Source organism: Thalia democratica, chromosome 9 (genome assembly GCF_965202585.1).
Source record: "Thalia democratica chromosome 9, ktThaDemo2.hap1.1, whole genome shotgun sequence".
Taxonomy (NCBI): domain Eukaryota; kingdom Metazoa; phylum Chordata; class Thaliacea; order Salpida; family Salpidae; genus Thalia; species Thalia democratica.
Window position 1 is genome coordinate 18633951 of NC_139173.1, and position 22586 is coordinate 18656536.

The 22586-nt window shown below is 24.2% G+C and overlaps 1 protein-coding gene across 1 annotated transcript; it reads right to left on the minus strand.

Moving 5' to 3' along the window:
- Positions 1-8242: 8242 nt before the first annotated feature.
- LOC145843874 (CCN family member 5-like) lies at positions 8243-10688 on the minus strand. The gene is made up of 6 exons (XM_082951132.1): positions 10595-10688; positions 10297-10522; positions 9561-10001; positions 9042-9226; positions 8801-8925; positions 8243-8727 (listed from the first exon to the last, which is right to left on the minus strand). Exons 1-6 carry the CDS (start codon positions 10649-10651, stop codon positions 8535-8537), a joined length of 1227 nt encoding a protein of 408 aa, XP_082807258.1. The 5' UTR covers positions 10652-10688; the 3' UTR covers positions 8243-8534.
- Positions 10689-22586: the final 11898 nt, after the last annotated feature.

A 22586-nucleotide genomic window follows, 5' to 3' on the forward strand; every position in this document is an offset into this window, starting at 1 on the left:
TTCTATAAACATAATAGTCAATAGCGATTACTTTTAAAACTGTAAAGTTTTATTTTTACAGCTAAGTTAATGCTTTTTTCATGAACATATAAATCAAGTTTAAAAAAGTCTATATTATTTATTTTATTATAATCTCTAAAAAAATTATATAATTCATTTGTTAATACTTACTTTCAGTTCCGTAGTAATACCTTTTAAGTAGGTGGTTTAAAAGTTAACTATTTTTAATTGTAGTGGTTTGTAATAATATTGAAAAATATTAATTTTAAACGACTTTCATGAATGTAAAAACAAAAATTTAGCTTTAAGAATATCCTTTTATAATAGTACTTTTTTACTATCTAATGTAAACAGATTTTAAAATGTGTTGTATCAAATGTCACACACTCATAACTTCGTTTAAGAAATTGAAGATGAAAAACTTAAAGATATTTCAATGTGACTATAATTCGAAATCCTTCAAAAATTTTTAGAAACTAAACCAGAACTTTAGTTGATTAAATTAAAATTAACCATAAAAAAATCATTGACTTAACTTGTGGTTTTATTTATTTTTTCAAATTATTCTCCACTGAAGATAAGTTTAACTAAATTTTTTTGAACAAGCAATATATCAAAAGATTTAGTCACTCAATAAAAGTTTGTTCCAAGAAAGAAAAAATTTGTACGCACATGAGCTCATGTGCAGAGAATTACTGCCATACACATTGCCAAGGAATTATCTGGTGGTATGATGAAATAAATACATGTGATCAATCATGTCAGCCACAGAAAACTATTCGGAAATAAAAGTTAAAACGCAAAGTTAGTGATTTAGAGGTTGAAAACTAATTATTTTTTCAACTAAGAAAAATCTAGTTGTTGTATCTGTCATTCTTCTGCGTAAAAAACTATACTTATAAAAAAAAAGTTATATATTGAAGTGTTTAATAAATTTAATTCGGTCTAAAAGTATGATTGTTTATAAAAAAGTTTTGTTTACCAATAAAGTTTTTCAAAATTATTCTCTCCAAACTTGGTTTTGAAAGTTTTGAAATGCACAACAATTTTTTGTTGTAATAAAAAATTGAAACAACTTTAGTCAACATATTAACTGAGCAATAATAAAGTATCATTAAAGTATTCTTAAAAGGTCAAGTAAAAAAAAACAAGTTTTAAGAGTGTTAAAACCCGAAAATCATTAAAATTAAAAGTTTTCTGAAAAAAAATTATGATTTTTTTTTTCAATATTTATTTTACAAATAATTATTCTTTTTATAAAAGTTTACTATCTAACTAAAAGTAATCAATTTTCATATAATTAATATTAGTTAGCTGACCTTGTTAGTAGAGTAATTATTTGTTAGAAAAAACATTAAACAGTAAAACAATTATTTTTCTAAAACAATTGATGTATAAAAAAGTAAAGGTATGTTTAACGAAGTTTAATTCTAAGTAACTGTTTAACTTTAAAGTTTTGAAAGATCAATAATTTATAGTTCAGAGGTAACTTTACTTTATAAATTAAATCAAATAAATTCAAGTTTGATTTTTTATAAAACGATCCAACGCCTCAGAAAGTCTTGTGTCGTTAGGTTAACTAAACTATATTAATCATCGTTTAAATTCTATGAGAAAAAAGTAAACATTAAAACTATTTCCACTTTTAAAAGAAATCTAAAAAACGTATACCAGTCTTTGCAAGTTCACACCCAGCATATTAGACTGAACGTTGCAAAAAGTTCACTGCAGGTACACCGCCGTATTAATATAAGTCACTGGCATTAACCCTGTGACGCAGGGCGGTCACATTTGATCTGGCATAAGCAGACAATTTTATTTTTCGGATCAATTGTGAAACTAATTAGTTTCGGTTTGAAGCAAACTTTTACCATTTCAATTTAGCAGTTTTGAAATGAACTTTTGTTTGGGGTTGGAAAGCATTGGAGCCAGTATAAACTGATTGAAGTGAAAGAGACTTTGATGTTTATCTAGCTTTCGTTAGAATTATTTAAAAATTATTACAATGACCATTAACTTAGTTTATAGAATGGTTTTAATTAACATATTTTGAATCTTTTAGTTTAGATTAAAGTTTAAAAGGTTTTACTTTTGGTAACTTTGTGTGTTATTTTATAACAACTAATTTTTTAATTGTTATTAAAACTTTAGTAAAAAAAAAAACTAAACAGTCAATTTTTTAGAAACTGTAATATATTAAAAAAAAATTACCTTAAAGTTTGTTTAAAAACACTTCTAAAAAAAGGTTTTCTTACCGTTAAATTGTATGTGATCTTAAAGATTTTGCAAAACCTTTAAATTTTAAAAAACAACGTTGTTCAATAGCATTTCAATATCAACCAACTTAAAAGAGAAATTACAAAAATATACGCAAGTATTAAACTAATGAATATTATAATAAAAAAAAAACTAAAAAAAAATAGTTTATTTAATATTACGTAATAATTTAGTGATAGTAAATTTTTAATCTTAGTTGTTTCCTTTACGTCACCTTTCAAGGAGCTCTTCTTTAAATCGCTGAAGTTTTAAGCTTATTCATTCTGGGAAGAAATTTGAAAAATATCTATTATTAGAAATATTAATAATTTATTGTAAAAATTTTAGTCCAGTAATATGTTGATACTGTTTCTAAAACTTACTAAAAACATGTATAAGCTAATAGTTTTTAAATTGCAACTTCTACAGAATAGATTCAATGTTTATTTTTGTGTGTAATTTTAAAACAGACTGTAATTTTGTTTTTTGACAACAACATCTATAGAATAATAAATTTTAGTAGATAATGTTTAAAAAAAAAGTTTATATAATAGTTCTTATCATATTACAGTTAGAAATATGTAAATAAATGTTAAAATAAAAACAAATTATTCATTAATCTTTCTTTATTGTACTAACATATATTTCTGTGTGTTAAAGGATTAACACACTTCAACTGGGTTATGAATGGAAAGAATAACTCTGAGTTAATCTTTCCATTCATAACCCAGTTGAAGAGAAAAGCTTTCAGAAAGGTTTAAAGACAATTACTTTAATTATTTATTCACATATCGAGTTTCATCTTTGCAGTGTGAAACTAAAGTAATATAACTTTTAAAGAATGCGAAAAAATAGTTCGTATGAATATTGCAAGGTATTACTGCTATGATAAAAAGTAAATGTTTAAAAAATTGATTAAAGCGTATAAAATATATTTTGCATTAAACTAGTTTAATTTGTATTTAAGAAGCTTAATTTGTATTTTGAAATACTTCTAGTTCAAACTTCATTCATGGAGACAGAACTTTTTAAGATTTAAAATCAGTAAATGTATACAATACTGATAATGTTTCGGTTGAAAAGACATGCAAAACAGTTGCATTAATTTTATTTGATCAATTACAAATTAAAAAATAATTCAAGAAAAAGAAAGATTAAATAGGCCTATATTTTAATATAGCTACATTGAAGTATGAGGGGATAAACGGATTTAAAAATTAAGCTATACATCATATATAAAAAACTTAAGTTTCAACTGGAAGGTTAATACATTTTTCAAGCAAAATACTGTGCTTTTTATGAATAAACCAAAGCAAACCTTAGATCTTCAAAATTGTGTGAACCGTACTAAAATTAGTTAAGAATTTTTTAAACTAAGTCTAAAATGTTTTTTAAGGAAATACAAAACTATGCACATAAATAACTAGTTTTTGAGAAAAGTTCTTTGACCTGCGTATTTTTCTTGCATTTACCAACTCATTACAATCTGTAACAAATAACATTTAACATTCTATTAAGAAGTATTAAAAACTAAACTTAATAAAAAGTTTTATAGTTTACATCAGATGAAAATTCCTAACTAAATAAGAGCATAAAGAAACTGCATCTACGGAAAACTTGTTTCGAATTAATTTTCGATTTAAAATCATGCTAAATTTTTATTTGGTGTGTCATGAGTTTAGTGTTTCAATGAGACTAAATTGTTTCGAACTAAAAGATTTTTTTTTTTTTAAAGTTAAATATGGTTAGAAACTTGAAGCTAATCCAAAATGGTTTAAATTATTGGTTTTCTACCTTATTTTTTCACGTGTATAAAAACAAAGCTTTCTACTTTATTTTTTCACATACTAGTTTTATTGAATAGTAAGAAAAAAAAAACTGACATAACGCATGTGTTATTTACCCAGATTTTAAAATGTAAAACTGAAATATCAAATAAAGTTCAATATCTTATGCATACATTAATATGATTGGTTCAATATCCTTGTACCAAATTTAATTTTGAACTCGACAACAACTTTTGTTCTTTTCTTCTTAAAGCTACTTGTACTGTTTGTATAAAACAAGTATATTATATAATACTTGTGATTCTCAACAACAGTAAACAGCTTTGAGAGCTAGTACGATTCTTTTAATGTTCTAACTTTAAAGGTTTAAAAAAAGTTGGCATGTATAAAGTTACAACTAATTAAGTGATTACAAAACGTCAATTGCAAGATAAAATATTCTTTAATGAAACTAGTTATAAATTCTTTTACTACTTACGACGAAAAACATAATTGTTCCAAAAAGAAGTATTATAACTAGAATAAAATAAAACAGTTTTAGAATAGTAGCTCATTTTGTAAAATAATTTTCTCAAAGTTTAGGCACTGTTTTCTTAAAGAAGAATTTCTTGTTTATTTTGAAAAACAACTTAAAAAAAATTCAACCAACTTCGTACTTGTTTTCAAATCGTATTTCAATCAAAAACACTTTTAAAGCACATTAATATTGCGCACAATAACGAACTCAACCTATTTAACTTGAAAATATATTTTCTCAAATGTTTCTAGCTCTACGTCAATAACAATAAACAAAAATAGCCGTAGACGAACTTCGCTGACCATGCCATTGGACTAGCCAACAAACAAGTTATCTTAAAATACACTCACACCTCGGCTTAGGGCGCGTCGCATGCATTAATACAATAGCACTGATTGACGTTCTTTATATATCGAGAAGGAATATAAAGCTGAATTAATTCAGCCGGATTTGCTTGTTTATAATCATCATGTTTTTGCTTGGTCGGTTTTTGTTTGTTTTTTTTTTGTTTGCCAACTTAAAATTTTGCTTGTGTTTATGAGCTTATACAAAAAAATTTTAAAGATTAAATAAATTTTAGTAGTTAAATATTATTTAAATTTTAACGTTGAGGTATAAAATCAATTAGATTTAAAACCTTAAACAATTTAGTTACACAGTTTTTCACAGTTTACACTTAAAAACACTTAACGAATCAAATCAAGTTAAACAACTTAAAAATACGGTCAAAAGCAACCCAAATAAAACTTTAAAAAACTTGCTCGGATTTGCTTTGCAAAAAAAAAGTTGCTCAACAAAACGCCGTAACTCTAACACGAAACCGACGCGAACCTTCTTGCCGATACGAGCGGTGAAACGTATAATTACCGGTGCTAATGATATTCGAACAATGCGCCAACATCTTCATTACATCAGCCTTTCTTTGATACACGCGGTTACGTCATTGTTGCTCGCATATGGGTTGAGGCGGAAAGTGTTGGTGTGTGAGGGGGGGGGAGGTTTGTTGCTGCCTCTGTGTTCGCCGTTTACGCGGTCTTTTAAGCAGTTGTAAATTGAAGCGAAGAACAATGGGGGGACACGCAGTAGCGAGGTAAGGTGTAGTGGAAATTGCACGTTATTAGCTTGAAATAAAAAAAAATAAGAAGATAAGGCCTTAACAAATGTATGGGCTTTACGTCAGCGTTTTAAGTAGAGTTGCATGACGTGTTATTTTAAGATAGCCAAAAATGTAGTGAAGTAAATTTATATTTAATGCTTTTATGGTTGTAAATTAACAACAACGGATTCTGTAACACTTATACTAAAAAATTGAAACAAACTGTTAGTAAAAGGTTTTTTTATTACAAAACTACATAAAAACATCGTAAATTTTTTAAACAGCACTTGAAACCTATATATTAAGTATTTCTACTTAAGGTTTAACATAGTTTAAGCTACTAAATAAGTTTTTTGAATTTTATCTAACTACATAGTTTAAAAAAAAAAAAAATTGAATTTACTCCTTTCAAAACTTTTAAAGGCACCCAATATTTTTGTTTAACATTTTTCTCATAAAAATTATTTTTGTTTAAAACTTATTCCTAAAGATTTTAGTTATCAATTATTTATAAAAAATTAAATTTAAGAAAATAAAATTAAGTTGTCTTAATATTTCCTAAAAAAAACTTTATTTATGAAGTTACAGGTTCTTATTAATTTTCGCCAACATTTATGAAGCATAATTTAAGTTTTAGTTGAATTTAAGTCAAACTTTGAAACTTTATAAAGTCAGTTGAAAATTAGAACATTTATAAATAATTTTATTGGGCTACTTGTAGAATTAATATAATAAAAAGTATCTTACGGACAAACCATTGTGTTGTTTTTCTTTAATTTCACAACATATAGTACAATAATATCTTTATCATAATAAGATTAAGGTAAAGTATTACAAATAAAAAATGTAAGTTATGCAAACTTGAAATAAAAGGTTTAAAACATAATTGTTACAACTTTGTCTGGTTTAAAAGGAATTTAAAACCATTCGTTACAAAAAAACTCAAAATTTTTAGTATATCTTTCACTATTTATTTTAGAAAATATATTAAGAAACAAACAGTAGACAGTACTTTTATTATTATAAAAAAAAAAAACAATTAAAACTTTAGTATACTTACACTAAAATAAAACTTCAGTTTTTAAATAAAAATATGATGATTAAGAAAGTATGTTTTATAAGTTGATACTTTGTTGATAACTTGTTAAATTCACATTAAAAAAAAAAGTATTTCAAATTCATAAATGTTAAAAAAAAATTGTTTTTAGAATAATTTAAAGTTATTAATACTTTGTGTTAAGATTTGACAAATAAAAATAGTATATCCAAATGGGTTTGTTTGATCAGTATTTATTAAATTTTAGTTTAAAATTTAATTAAAACAAAATAAAAAAATCTTAAATAAGTTATAAGTTAAAAATTGTCAAGTAGAAAAGAAAGTGGAGTTTTAGTTATTGTTTAAATAAACAAGCTATAATAAACCTTTTTATATTCTTAACTTATTTTAGTTTAAAAATTAACTATGAGTTTTTAATTTAGACATTTAAATTTTACAGACAATATAAAAAAAACAGTGCTACATATAACCAAAAAAAATTGACTTAGCCAAGGAAAAAGCTTATACAGCATACATTTAATAAAATAGTTTCATAATTAAGTATTATATCACAATAGAAATAAGTTTTACATAAGAAACAGTTTTATTACTTAATTGTTTATTGTTCCTACGAGTTTGTCGCAAATATTTTTTATAAAAATAATTTTTTGGTAGTCTAAGAAATTGTTCTAAAAAGGTAACACTAATTAAAAAAAATAAATACAAAAACAATTTTAATGTAAAGAACTATTTTTATCAAAACTAATTTCTTTCAAATTAAAAATAGTATATTTTTCTTATAAACTAAAACTTTGCGAAGTTTTGACACTAACGATTAACTTAGCCTTTTTTACCTTAGCAATTAAAATTTCTAAATAATAACTAATCAAACTAATTTAATTTGCAAAATTATTACTTCAAAAAAGCTTTTGATCTTTTAAACACTACTAAGCTAAATAGTCTACAATATATTTTTTACATTAAACAAAATATATTTTATATGATATAACAAAAATTTCATCCTTTAATGCCTTTTATTAAAAAATTTTTATATAAAAAAGAAATCAAAATACAAGTAACTTTGGTTTTAATAAACTAGTTTCAAAAGAAAATTACTTAAGTTTTGCGTTTCTATTATAATACGTATATTTTTGGAAACTTAGAAGCTAAAACAACGATAGAAACAAATAGTATAAAAATGTTGCCTTTAAAACTTCGTTTAAGTGTTTAAAAAAGTTAAAAACACCTTATAATTTTTAAAATTTAAAATAATGACAAGTACAAAACGGTATTTCTAAATTAAAAAATGTATAATAAACAAATTGAAAAACTTGTCATTTGTTCAAAACTATTACGTCTTTACAAAAACTGAAAAAAAAAAGAAAATCAGAAATAAAATCGACATTTAAGAAAATGATTTCAACAACTAATAAAATTGTTAAAAATATATAATTGAACAATAAAGTTATTTAATTCTTAACATTTATTGCTTTAAAACAATTTTCTATGTAAAAGTAAACAAAACAAACTGACTTTTCTTGTTCGGAGGCAGTATAAATTAGCAAACAAAATCGAAAAATGGAACATTAAAAAGTATATAAAAGTTCTAAAACACAGTAGGTTAAATTTTAAGTATTAAAAGCTGTATACAAATAATAACTAAATATAATAATATAGCAATTACATAAAATAGGTAAAAAATAGTTGGTTATGCTTAAACTTTTTTTCTGTCAAAAAAACATTATTAAGTATATTTTGTTCGACAAAATAAGAAACTAGAAATTCTAGTAATTCTAAACTCTTGTCACTTAACTTAAAAATAGTTTTTATCATAGTTAATTACTATCGAACATTGTAAAATTTTTCTCTAGCGCTAAGCTTAGGACCCCTTTGACGTTTTTTGTACCTATTAGATTTGCAGTTTCTTGAACAGCTACAGCTTTTAATCGTCATAAACTGCCTTCGAATCACAGAACCGTCTACACATTTGAATTCAACCATTTGAGTTTTAGTTTTGTTTGGTTTACAGCACTTTCTGTATTGATGTAAAAAAAAGTTTAACTTCACTCAAAACTTTAAAGTCTTTAACAAGTTGTAGAAAAACAAACTTTGTATTTTTGTTGCAAAGTCCACAGAACTTTGTTTGAACTTTACTTGTAGAAAAGCACTTGTTTTTGTATACTAGGGTTTTCCTTTTTGTTGACTTTTCTATATACCTATTACAGGTTCGTTTCTGAAAAAAAGCATGTTATGTTTTGATATGTTTTATGCACGATGTATTTTAACAGTAAAAAGATTAAAAAAAGTCTAAGTACTTTTAGAAGTTATACTTAGTTTAATGTTACTTACATCTTGATTAGTGGTCTTCATGGATTCATGACAGGGTCTGATTATACATAATCTTTTTTCTCTTTTAAGAGTGCATTGAGGGTTTTCATTGCTTGTTTTGTATTGAATTCCCATGCCACAAGTTTTGCTACAAGGAGTCCAACCGCTGTTCTTTCGCCTGCAGTCTTTTTTTGTATCCTTGTACTCTAGTTTAAAAATATTTATTTTTTAACTTTTGTGAAAGGAATGTTCAGTAACTGTATTGTATAAAAATACAGAACAAAAAAGTATGAGAAAAAAAGAATGTTTTAAATGTTTATTTTATGTTATTTAAAATTTCTTTAAATCGTATGTTAATGTTTAAATTCACTGACACAATTTTAACAACGAAATGTTCAAACAAACATTTCACTGAAACAAACTAACAAATTATTACAATATAAGATTACTCTAATTTTGAAAACAGTACAATTTTTTTTTGAAAGAACTGAAGTTAATACAACGCTAAAACAAACTGTTTAAAACTGCACCACAACTAACCGTGTACGTCTGCCGGCAGAAAGTTCGTTCTCAAATAGTTATCGTTTCTCCCGTACCCATTGAACGCTTTGCCTGGGTTTTGAGAGTTGAAAAAATGCTCAAACTGGTAATCAATTTCGTCTCCGTCGCTTCCCGGATCTTCCTCAAATACTCCTTGATGATCTTCTATGGAGTTGGTAATCTCGCCGTAGTCGCCGTAGGAGCTGTAGTAGTCCGGTTCATACTCGTTCTCGCACACCCATTGGGCACAGCACTCGCCCGGACGCGGCATCCTGAATATGGGGTTTTCACAGTTGGTCGGTCTGGGGATGGGGTCGGGGCATATCGGCTGGCAGGTCAGTATTCCGTCGTTGCAGGAACACTGCTCCTTGCAGCCTTGAGTCAGCGTGTGCCCGTGAGCAATCACGTGACCTTCGTGACTGCATGATTGCCTTCTGCTAGCTGTAACGTTTATTACAGTTAAACAATTGCATTAAAGCAATTAATTATGCAATTTATAAATTTTGTTAGGTTAAAATCAAAAGTTTTAAACAGTTTAGTTTAGCATAACCACTCAACATCAAAGTTATTAAATTGGAAGATCATAGTATTTGATTTGAACTCTGAAAACGTTTACCTTAAAATATCGATATAAAACTTAATAGAATTAAACGAAATTAGATTTAAATATGTTCAATTAGTTTATCAAAATGTATAAAAACAAATTTGAGATAATAGTAATTATCATTTCCTCTACCTGTGCACACACCGTATCCTGTCTTCGCCGTGTCGTAATAATAGCGGCAGGTGAGTCCCTTGGTGAAGTCGCAGATGTAGATGTCGTTGCACGGCTCGTCGATCTGCCGCGCGCACACCATGCAGCAGTCGCAACCGTCGCTCACCAGCGCCTCTCCGTTCGGGCAGCTCGTCGGTTGATCGGGGCAGGAGCATTTGAAGGGGCACCCAGTTGCGGTTACTAGTTGCTGTGAAAAAACATACAACGTAAAAACTTTTTGATTAAAGTTGTTTTAAATTAATTGAATTTAAATACTTACTTTTCGTAGAACGAGTAGAAAGATTGCAAGGTAGAAATTCATGCTGTAGATGTTCATGTTGAAAATGGTTTTGTTGGTAAATTTTTTAAATATATTTTTCTATAGAAAATTTCAATTTTATCTAAAACTAGTAAAGCTCAGCATACGTGTTTAAGTAGAAATAGTTTTCACTTAAAATTTAATTAATTAACATTTCTCTAACTAGTATAAGCTTTGTTTAAATTGATGTACTTCTTATAATCATTTCTAATAATTTATATTAAAATTTTATTAAACTAAAATTTGTACTTTCTTTTATTTAAGCTTTATATTTTCTATTAAGTAGTTATTACTACTATCTGAATAATATGATATGAAAAATGTTTGAAAGTCTTTATATACATATACTAGCGTGTAATGAGAAAAAAGCAATTTCCTCTTATCGAGAGAATTTTTATTTTGAGTAAAAATAACTGTTATAGCTTATGGGTATTCTTTAAAAAGGTTATTACATCAGATAATTTTTTTTAATTAGTTGTTTACGGAATTGATTATAATTAAAACAAGAAACGAGTTTAAAAACTAACATAGTTTCCAATTTCAAAGTACTCGTACAAAATTAAATACTTTTTACTTACTGGAAACAAAAAAACTTATGCAATTCAAATAAAACTATAAATAAAGTACTTTTTACTAAAAATTTAAACCGTTTCTAAATTTTTTCTTTCAAATAACAAAAATAATAACATTTTAACCACATAAATTAAGATAAACCTTTTATTAGTTATTTTTAGTTTGTTTTTTTTTTATAGACTTTCGACTTTACATAATTGCTCAACAATAGTATAAAAATTTTTATTCAAAAGTTTTATAGGATAATTAATGACTTAATAAGTATTTATAAAAGCAGTTAAAAAATTATAAAAAGTGTTTGCATTTTGTGATAATGGTAGTTCTATCAAAAGGAGTAGTTTTTTTGTAATTATTTACTTTTAATAAGTCTTTTTACTTTATATTTCCAATTAGTACAAAACACTTATAATGCACATCTTTACTAAAAAAAAAATGAGTTATTGAAAAAATTCGTGTACCTCTAACAATCTTGGTTGAAAAGTTCAAAAAAAGGTTGGGGAGGAGAATATTCATTATGAAGGTCAACCGTTCAATTACTTATTCTTACAAATTTCTGACTTTGTATTATTCCACAAAGTGCTTCCAAGTTCACCTTGAATTTTGCGAGGTCACCCAAGCGAAAATTATACGGTTTAGAGGATTATTCAATTGATTTTATTTTGTACTGATTCTAATAACTGTAAATATGACATCTTAACCTTCTGTTGAACTAAGCTTAAACCAAGCTAAAGGTTGACCATGAGTTTAGAATGAAACCTGAGACTGCGATAATTTAAAATTTAGCTAAAAGTATAGTCAAATTCGTGTTAATATTTTTAGCTGTAATCTTATACAACTTAAACAACATTAAAGAGTTCAAGGCTTAATCATAAAATATGCCTGAAATAAAAATTCGGCTTAATCAAACAAATTAATTTAAATTCTTGTAATATTAAGTTAGGAAATGTTATCACATATAAATGTTAAGTTTTGATATAAGTATATTTATTGATTTAAAAAACAAATTCTAAAGAATTGTAACTTTTCACTGCTAAATTGTTTAAGACTATTTTCAATAAACTTCAATCAAAATAGAAATTTAAGTTTCTTAGAAATACTGCTTAAGCTTATGAATTAAAATTAAAGCTCCCTCAAAGAAATAAGAACTGAACATTATTTTAACGTTTGTGTTTTAAATACTCATAATTTACTTATTGTGTTTTTAACTTTTGAATACACTATATAAACAAGATAAGCTGAGTACAACAAAAGTGCTTTACATAATTTAATATACATCATTTGAATAAACTAAACATCATAAATAAACAAAGTTTGTAATTTTCTATTGTTTTGTAAACTTTAAGAAAAAAATATGTCATATTGGTTGATTTATAGCTTTTTCTTTTTAATACTTAAAAAGTTATAAATTCGTAGTTTGTAAGTTTAATATTTTTAAATGTTGCTATTGTAAAGTACATTTAGTAATTGAATCAATTTATGTTCAACAAAACAACTTAAGAGTAAAGAGTTTTGGTTTTACTACTTACATAAAGTTAAAAAACTAATGATTTTTATATCTAGTTGTTTTAAGTTCTCATGTTCTAGATTTTCAAAAACTTTTATGTAAATTATTGGTTTCAATTCCACAAAACTTTTATATGTTTATTTAAAGTTTGTTTTATTGACTACTTAAAAAAAAATATTTAAATTACTAAGACTTTTGAGAAAAATTAACAGTTAGTAGGGTTTTTAATGAAACAAACGAAAATATAAAGATATTAAAAACTAATCCGATGTATATTTACGTAAAATTTATATTATTGCATAATAAAACATACACAAATATTTTTTGTTGAATATTTTAACAAAAACATTTAATAAAATCCTTTAGCATCGAGAAAACAGTAAACTGTTTAAGATTAATTAAATAGCTTTCCTTTTCTATATTTAAAAGACTTAATCTATTTATGCATTTTAAAATAATTTTTCCATTTATAAATATAGTTTTCTATAATTTCAAGACACTACACTAGCGCTCGCACCTTTTAAGTTGGAAAGCAATTTGTAAAACGATTAAATACTATACCAACCCTGAAACCAAGCATGTAAGAAATTAATATATCAAATAGTTGACGATGACCTATAAATACTACTAAAGTAATTGAAAAATCTTTGTTTACGTTACACACCTAATTAAGCTTATTCATTTTAAACGCAATTAAATTTGATCGCTTCAATCAAGCGCTTTAAAGAAAATTTTAGTAAAATAAATAAAAAACAAGTACTGACTGTGTTTACATTTAAGTTTGTAAGAAAATAAAATACTTTAATACTTAAACTAAAATGAAAAACGTAGCTTGAAATAAATATTTATTAGTTTTTGATTAAAAACTTAAACAGCAACTGACTATATTTTAGGTTAAAGTTTTTCTTGTTATTTTTCTGTAAAAATATACACTGAAACATTTGAAGATATTTATTTGATTTTACGTAAAGTTTAAACAAAAACAAATAGCAAAATGTCTTATACTAAATAAGCTTTTTAATAAAATTAAAAGAAATAAAATCACATAAATTAAAAAAAATCATCTATAGTTTTATTAAACTTTAAGTATTCTAAAAAAAAGTATATTGAAAGTAGGTGTTGTAAAATTGCTTAATTCACTTTATATCAATAAATGACTTTGTAAAATGCTAAATTTACAATCAATATTTTGTTACTAATAAGAAGTACTTCTATAAGTTTGTATAATCGTATACTAAATACCGTTAGTTTCTTTTTTTTTTTTTAGTAGAAAACTCTTGTAAAACGCATTAAATCATCTTAGTTAAAAAAATTAAGAAGAAACTTAGTCCAAAATGTTTTTTAATTTTGTTATTAAAAGTTACTTGTTTTTTAATTTTTGTAAAGTATTTAAACTAAGATGATTTTTAGGGCTAAATTGATGGTTGAAAGGGGCTAATAAGAGCTTAAAAAAATAAATAGAAAATGTAAGAAAAAAAGTATGGTTTTTTATGAAATTTGTTTTTGTTTTAACTAAAAAATTAAACTTTTAGAAATTCAACTTACTTAAGAATTTTAAGTATTAATAGTTTAACTTATAAACGTTTTTAAAATTATTCGTTAAGACATTATAATCGTAAGACAAATATTCGCATTTCGGTAAAAAGTTGTCAGTCGTTAAGCAGTGTAAGTTGTAAAATATTTACAGTTAGATATAAACTGTTTTAGATTTTGATATTTTAAGTTTAACTACATTTGTAACAACTTTTTCCTAGTACTAAAAATTTTTGATGTTGGTGAAATAGTAAGTCATAACGTTTTTAGATAAAAGTTTAAAGAATAATAAATAAAAATTATAGTGAACACTTTTTCCGTGAAACAATAAAAGCTGTAATGTTAAGCTTTGTAGTAGTTCTCTAATAATTCGTGATTGATTGCTTCTAATTAACTTTTTAAAACTTTGATAATTTTTCTGCTTGAAAAGTATTACAGAGGTACGTAATTTCTATTCTTAAAAATTACATGTTTACATATTATCATTTTATTATTATTTTACAGTATACATAAGTATCCTTTTAACGCTTAGTTTTTTTATTTGTTTATCATATATCTTTTTAAAATTCTTTTAAACTGTGAAACGTAAAATAAGTTGAAAAGATAAACTGTGTAAGGCGTAGAATAATAACCGAGTATAATATTTTATAGATAAATGCTTTTCACTACACTTCCACTGAGTACATTTAGTTATGTTTAAGTCATAAAAGTTCACACGTTTTAGACTTGATAGCTAATTTTTTAGATTTATGTCTGTAAAAGTGCTCTTTATGATAAAAAAATTACATATTTGAAACTATTTTTTTACTACGTACTGTCCTACGCATTGAGTGTAAGTTGTATATTTTGTAGAACCAATACGTGTTTCGATTGACTAAACATCTTATATACCAGTTTATATATTCTAAATATCGTTTACATAGGTACATAACAAGTAAAAAAACACTATCTAAAGTTTTTTTGTGTGTTTGATATATATTTATCTACTTATCTTCAGAAACTTACAGTAAATACAGAACATATTGATATTAGTTAATAGTTTTTCATCAAAAACAACAAAACTTTAAACTTACAAAGTGATCAATGATAGTAATAAAAAATCAATGTAAAGCAATCATTAAATTAAACCTAAATGCTATTAAAGGAAACAAAATAGTTAATTTTAAGTAAAAAAAGAAACTTTGTAAACAAAACATTTTTGATTGTTGTTTTTACTTAAAAACTGTTCATAGTTTTATGTTCTATTTCTACTGTTAGTTTCTGAAGATAAGTATAGAAATATATATTCAACTGTCAAATTTTTTCTTAGAGAGTGTTAATTACCTGTTATGTACCTAATTAAAAGCAAAGACGTATCTTTGAAGTTTAAGATATCGTTGTTATTATGAGAGTGTAAAAATAAAAATTAGAATTTGAAAAATTAATAAAGCAAAGTGTTATTAATGAAGTGAAATTAAGATAAATTCAAAATCATTTTTATTTAAAAAACTGTTTCAAAGTTAATTTTATCGGAGATTAAGTCTATTAAACTGTTTATATAGTAATTTAAAAAAAAATTACCGTAGAGTAAATCTTAACAATTAAAGTGTAATTTTTTGAAGTTTTTAGAGAATAAATCATTCTATATATTTTACTAATTTCATAAAAAGTATAATTTTTTAATTTATTTTGCACACATTATTCTAGTATCTTTAAAATTTACTCATAAAGGTTATGTACAAAACAGTATATTGTATATTAAAACTGATACAATTTATTATTTATTGTACAGCTTCAAAAGTTTACATTGAATTAAAATATATAAGAGTAGTTTACCAATTGCATATTTTTAAACTTTATATTTTACATTTTTCATATTTTAACTTTTTTCGTTTTTAAAGTATATTTTCAACATGCAAAAATAGAGTAATAAGTTCTAGACCATTATACTGTTTAATTTTAAATTAAAACTGTAATTCATATACAGCAATTTACAAATTTTATGTAACAAGCTCAGTTTTCAAACAAGCTTTGAAAATATAAAATAATTTGAAAATGTTTTATTCATTATGTCAAAGTGTTTTAACTATGGAATAATTTTGATTCTGAGAAATTTCTTCAACAAACGAATGATTACACCATAAAAAAACTAGACTGTTCAGATATTAATTATGTTTATTGTTTCATGTTAAAGTATACTTAGTTTGATCTCAAAAAAAAACTTTAAGTTAGCGTAAAACCAATTCGAAAAGCAATACTGCTCTTTGCCTTTTTTCAGCAAGCTAAATTTTCTTAAATTATAAAATACCTTAATTAAATTTGCTGCAGTTTTAGATTGTATAGGAAAGTTTTTCCTTCATAATTTAAAACTATTGAAGTAATTAATTAACGAAATTCTGTTTTACTAAATAGATAATTACTGTTTACACTTACAAAATAAAATTTAAACAAAATAGAAACTAAACGTTTACTTAACTTCAAAACATAAGTATAAAAAGTAAGGTGCAAGTTTTAAATTCTTGATTTTATAATAGTCTTCTTAGTTTTATTAAGCAACAAACTTTAGTACAACCGACATATAGTTGAGTACAAAATATATAACCCTATAAATAAATTCTATCAGTTTAAATACTAAATATATTTTCAACACGTTAAAATTAATTGTAAAAAGTTACCTGAAACTGTTTTAATACTTTAAAAGAATTAGACAATATTTAGAAATTATTAGAAAATAATTTTGAAAATAAAATTGCTACTTTACAGTGAAAATTTTATTTTAAAAATAAGGTTCAAAAAATATAAATGTGTTAGCCGGAGTAGAAAAATAAAGCAAGAGTAAAGGATAAGCATTATTGAAAAAGTTTAACGAACTGTAGCTGTTTAACAGTTTAAAGTTAAATATTATATTTAAGAAAAAATTAAGAAGTAAAGTCATATTTGAGTAAGAATTTAAGATTTTAACAACAAGAACTTGCAGAATTTTAATTTTGAAATGAACAAGTTATAGTTAAATAGTATAAACTGTTTTTCCCTGATTTTTATGCTAAGTATTCAAAATAAATAAGTCAAATACTATAAAACCTATAAAAATTTTGTGCTACTATTTAGTTTTGGTAGAACTAGAATAAAAATGTTACATAACTAAAAAAAAAAGATTTCTATTTTTTAAGTTTTGTAAGTCCATACTTTAGTATACCTTTTTATAATATACGATAATTGTGGAATTTGGTTAGAAACAAGAACTTATTTAAATATAAGTCATGTTCGTTCGTTTTTTTTTTGACAAAAAAATTAGTAAAGTAATAACACGTTCTGAAAATATTTAAATTTGTTTTTTGTTGAAAACTAATACATTAAAGTTTTTCTTTTTTATTTATAAAGATATATTGTACCATTCCAATCATAATCGATTGCTAACTATAGTTTAAACACTTCGTACAATTAAAAACTTTTTAAATAAAGTTTTACGGTTTGTGTCTACAAAAAAAAGTTTAGTAAGTTTTTGCTAAAATACAATTCGATTTGAATGCTGTTTTACACTAAAAATTGTTCAAAACTACTTTCAAAATACTTTAATTTTGATAAATTGTAAATCAAATTCAACTTTAGTTTTTTCGAACACTTTAAGTAACTAACACTTTTCTTCTACTCATAGCTGCCATATTTAAGATCATATTATTATTTTTCTATAAATACCGTCAATCGTTTAAAACTAATTTTTAAACGATGACATCAAGAGCATTACATGAATATTTCAATTCTTCAAAGTCATCAAAGACCGTCCGTTCATTGGAGTATCGTCTTACGCAAACAACAAACAAAAAATTATGCTTGGCAGCGTTTCCCTTTTCATTCTTTTAATTTACCATATTGTCGGTTTTCTCCTAGTTTAAACTAACACCGTCCAAAGAGCTTCAATGACCAAAATCAATGCCTTTTTTGTATTGAAACGTAAGAGTTGCGATTATGCTGTTAATTAAAAGTGTTTACGTACAAATTTTGGTTTTTCAGGTAGTTTGCTTAAGTTTATGCCTTTCTTAATTACGTCAGTTTTTTTTCCTTTTCTTTTTAACAGGAAACAATAGACACCAAAGTTATTACTAAATTACACTGTTCTGAAGCGAGCCGGCCGCTGCTTCATCAAACAAATTTCTAGAGCATAAAAGTATAATTGAAATTAATTTAATTTTTGCTGAAACCAGAGAGGTTTTGAAGCAAACTTAGAAAAAAAGGACCACCTTTTACCTAAATCGAGTTAGGTTTTTTAAAAGCTAAACTGAGTTTATTAACTGAAGTAAAAAGCAATAAAAATGTTATACTTTTATGTAATACTTGTAAGTAAAAAATTAACTTTTATTCAAGTGTTTAGATTAGTTAAAGTCTACTTGAATCGAACTATATCTAAAATAAAATGTTTTTTTATTCAAAAACATAACTAGGAACATTAAAAGTTATATAATTGTTTATAAAATTATCAGTTTTTATAATGTAACAAGGTTGCTTAAATTAGTTTAATCGTTTAGATTCAAAATTAAAAAATTTATACAGAACATAAATCTTTTACATTTGACTAATCAAAGTTTTTTTGTACTGGATTTTAAAAGTATAACAGAAGCTTTTTACCTTTGTTTTTATTTTTAATTTAAGCAAATGGTAAACAAAAAAAACATTTATAAAGTTTTTGGTGAATTACTTACAAGTTTAAATCGTTTTTCTTTAAAATAAAACAGTTCAATAGATTTTATCCACAAGAAAATTTAATACACTTTTACATTTTTATACATGTAAAATGTTGAGTGTTTTAGTTGTGCTGTGCGTAACATCTCTGGACTTTTTTTTGCGTAACTAAATTTTATAAGTTGTATAATTCCATTTTTGTTTGTTGGTTTAGTTTTGTGACTCAAAATTTTTAACATAGACTTACTAATACTAATGTTTATAGTAATTTTTTAGATGCTGAATATTAATTAATTGTTAAATAGTAAAGATGCTAAACAAAATAAATACTTCAAATATTTCCAAAACAGTAATTGTTATACTGACATCGAAAAATTGTGTTACATTGTCTGCTGTTTTATAAAACCTTTGTAGACTATTAAACAGCAACTAGTTATTTAAGACACAAAACAAAATCCTTTAGATACTATAATTAATTTTTGAAAAACAGTAAAATTTATTGAAAAACTTTAGTTATTTTTAGATTAAGATGATATAATTATTTTTTAAATGTCATTGAAAGAATAAAATACGGTATGAATAGTTGAAAATAAAACAGTTGTGTTATTTGATAGTAAAAAAAATGTTTTTTATAATTGATTAATAATTAAACTTTATGTAATGAAACCAAAAGTTTAATAAGTGTGACTTTCAAGTTTTTACAAAATATTAGATTCGAACGAATTTGTATTTAAACCATCGCATACTATTGTAAATAGCCATTGTTAGTCTATTCTATTAACGACAAAGAAAATCGTTAGTAATACTTGGTTCTAGGGCCTTTCGATTATCAACCATAGGTTGTGTTCATATTTATAAAATAAAAAAAACTAACATTGCATCTAATTTATAAGTTATAAGTATAGTAGTCTTCCTCTTGAACTCACACTTTAAACAAAACTCAAAATTGCAAACTCAACAGGAAATTCCAAACATCTTAAAAGCCTAATTAGTATTGTAGTTTATGCTATGAAGAGACATAAAAATTCCTAAAACATAAAATAAGTTTTTTAAAAACATTATTTTTTATTGAAGCTCTAAAATTACATGTAATTTTTTTTTTTAATTTATTGTGTAACCCCGAAATTTAAGTTTAGTTAATGATTATTAAAATAACTAACTTAAATATGTTTAACTATTAAACTACATATGCCTTCTAGATCTAGACAATGTTTATATTCATATTTCAATAATAAATGATGCTAATCTAAATTAAACTGTTTGTTTTACGTGTAAGTTTTATTAAATATGTTTTAAAATCTTTTTATTAGTATTTATCTTGATATTTAAAGATTTTCGTTATATTCGTTAATTTTTTGTATTTTACCTTAATTCTATTAGTATTTTTTTTAATTATTTCCTTTTTTTTTCGTTTCATTTCATTATTAGTTAAAAACCTTAAATAAGATAGTTTTTTTATCATTACTTAGTAGGTAATAAAATTTTTTAAGTTAAGCTGAAAAATAAGTGATTTCTATTTCAAGCAGAACGTTATTTTCGTAATAAGTGCGAACTTAAGAGGAATATTTAGAAATCACTGCTTTGTTTTATTACAGAAAAACCACTTATTACCATTTAATAATTAAATCTGTAAAAATTAACATTAAGATATTTTTACACATAATTAAGATTAGCCTCAATTATTTTTTAAACATGCTTAAAAACTTAGCAGTAAAAAAAAAATAAATGTAAAAGTTTTTTTTTTCTATTTTAGTTTGCTTCTTTTTATGGCACATTTTTAATCTCAAACCTTTGTATTGTTGTGTCTCTAAATCTAATTTAAACTTAAAAAAACTAAGTTTAAAAAAACCGTTTTACACTGTCTCTGGTATAACTAGCTAATGAAATTTAATTTAATCCTAGCATTAAAGTGGAACACAGTGCAAAAGTTATATTTAAAAAAACTAGATTCTTAAAATAGTTACTGAATATTATAAAATCATAAATTGTATATCGGTAGCTTTTTAGTTCTTAATAAGAAAATTTAAAAAGAGCAGTCTTCTTTTAATACTAAGCGATAATTCTATTCATTTTTAGTTTTGACAATGTGAATATGTGCATATTCACTAAAGCAAACGTAAAAAAACAACTTAATAAAACTCTTGGTTGGCTTAATACTTTTCATAAAAAATGAAATAAAACTCTGGTTTAAATTTTTACAATAAATTTCTTTAGTATGCTCTGCAAATAATAAAAGTTTAACTTTTTGAAACCCAAACAAGTTAGTGCATTAAAAGTTTTTTTTTTTTTGTTACTTACAATAAGCTATGTTAAATTCAATCTTTAATTGAAAGTTGCCAAATTTAATAAAAAAGTTAGTTAATTAAAAGTAGTTCAATTTTAAGCCAACCATTTTAACTCGTAGTTTTTAAGGTTGTCATAAAGTATAAGTTATATTAAGTATATGTAAAACTTATTGTTTATATTTTTGAGTAAACTTGTTTATCATTTAAAAATTCTTTTAAGTTATAATACAAGAATATATTTTAAATTTGTTTTATATTTTTACGAAATATATTTAAATGTCTTCATTGTTTGATACTCTGTTGCTTGTTGTCTTACGTTTTGAAGTTGTTTTTCTCATAATTTCTGTTAAGAATAGTTGTATTTAGTTGTTTAAAAGAAAATTAAGACAAAACTAATTCACAAGATTTACATGCAAGTTCTTTAAAAAAATTAAGACTCTATAAAAACAAAAAACAAATATAAACTGTCTATTAATTTAAGCGTAAAGTAAGAATCAAGCTTTAAAATACAAGTTTAACTACAAATTCTAATTAGCAAAGTACTTAGTTAGTTTTATTTAAATTGTCACAAATTGATAGAAAACTGTTTTTGTTGTGATTGATGCAAATATAAATAAATAAAGTTTGGTTTATTATGTAAAAGTTATATGATAGTAGTAAGTGGTTTTTTGAACAAAAACGAAAAATTGCTTTAAATTTTTTTGGTTCAAGGACCTGGATACGCAAAAAGAATTCGATGACCGAGAGGTCTTTTTGCGTATCCAGGTCCTTGAACCAAAAAAGTTTTTTTCTTGTATCAAAATGATAAACGATGTCCTTAAAGTCCAGGTCCTTGCCCATTTTTGCCCATCCAGGTTTTATATAGGTTTTTGTTAAGGTAAATAGTTTTAAAAAGTTTAAATTAATTATTAAAAGATGACATAACTATTTTAAAATTTAAATTTTATATATATATAACTAAGACTTTCAAAAGGTTTTGTATAAAACAAATAATAATTTAACTATTGAGTTCAAAACAAATAAATAAGACACAGTAATCTATCTACAACGGAGATTGATAAATAATAGCTTATTAATTTTGAGAAAAACAATTACTAAGTTTCTCAGTTTTTAAGTATGCGACTATTGAACAAATATCAAATAAAAATAAATATTTCATATCTTTAAAAAAACATTTTTTACATTTGTTAGTTATAGATAAAAAATTTTATTAAAACTGTTAAAATTACTTACTTAAGACTTTAAAGAGCATTAAGTTAAGTTAACATACTTGCAACTAAAAACTTCTATTAAATTGGTTGTTATACTTGTGTTGGAAATTAGTTACTACAATAAAACTTTATATATAATTTTCATGATGCTAACTTTCAACATCAGTTTTCATTTTATTTTATACTTGTAA

Excerpts from the sequence above, each read along its gene's own strand:
- LOC145843874 (XM_082951132.1), bottom strand. The coding sequence starts at position 10,651 with ATGAACATCTACAGCATGAATTTCTACCTTGCAATCTTTCTACTCGTT. Across the intron at positions 10,523-10,594 it reads TTCTACTCGTTCTACGAAAA|CAACTAGTAACCGCAACTGG; the intron begins GTAAGTATTTAA and ends GTTTTTTCACAG. Across the intron at positions 8,926-9,041 it reads TGAAGACCACTAATCAAGAT|AAACGAACCTGTAATAGGTA; the intron begins GTAAGTAACATT and ends GCTTTTTTTCAG.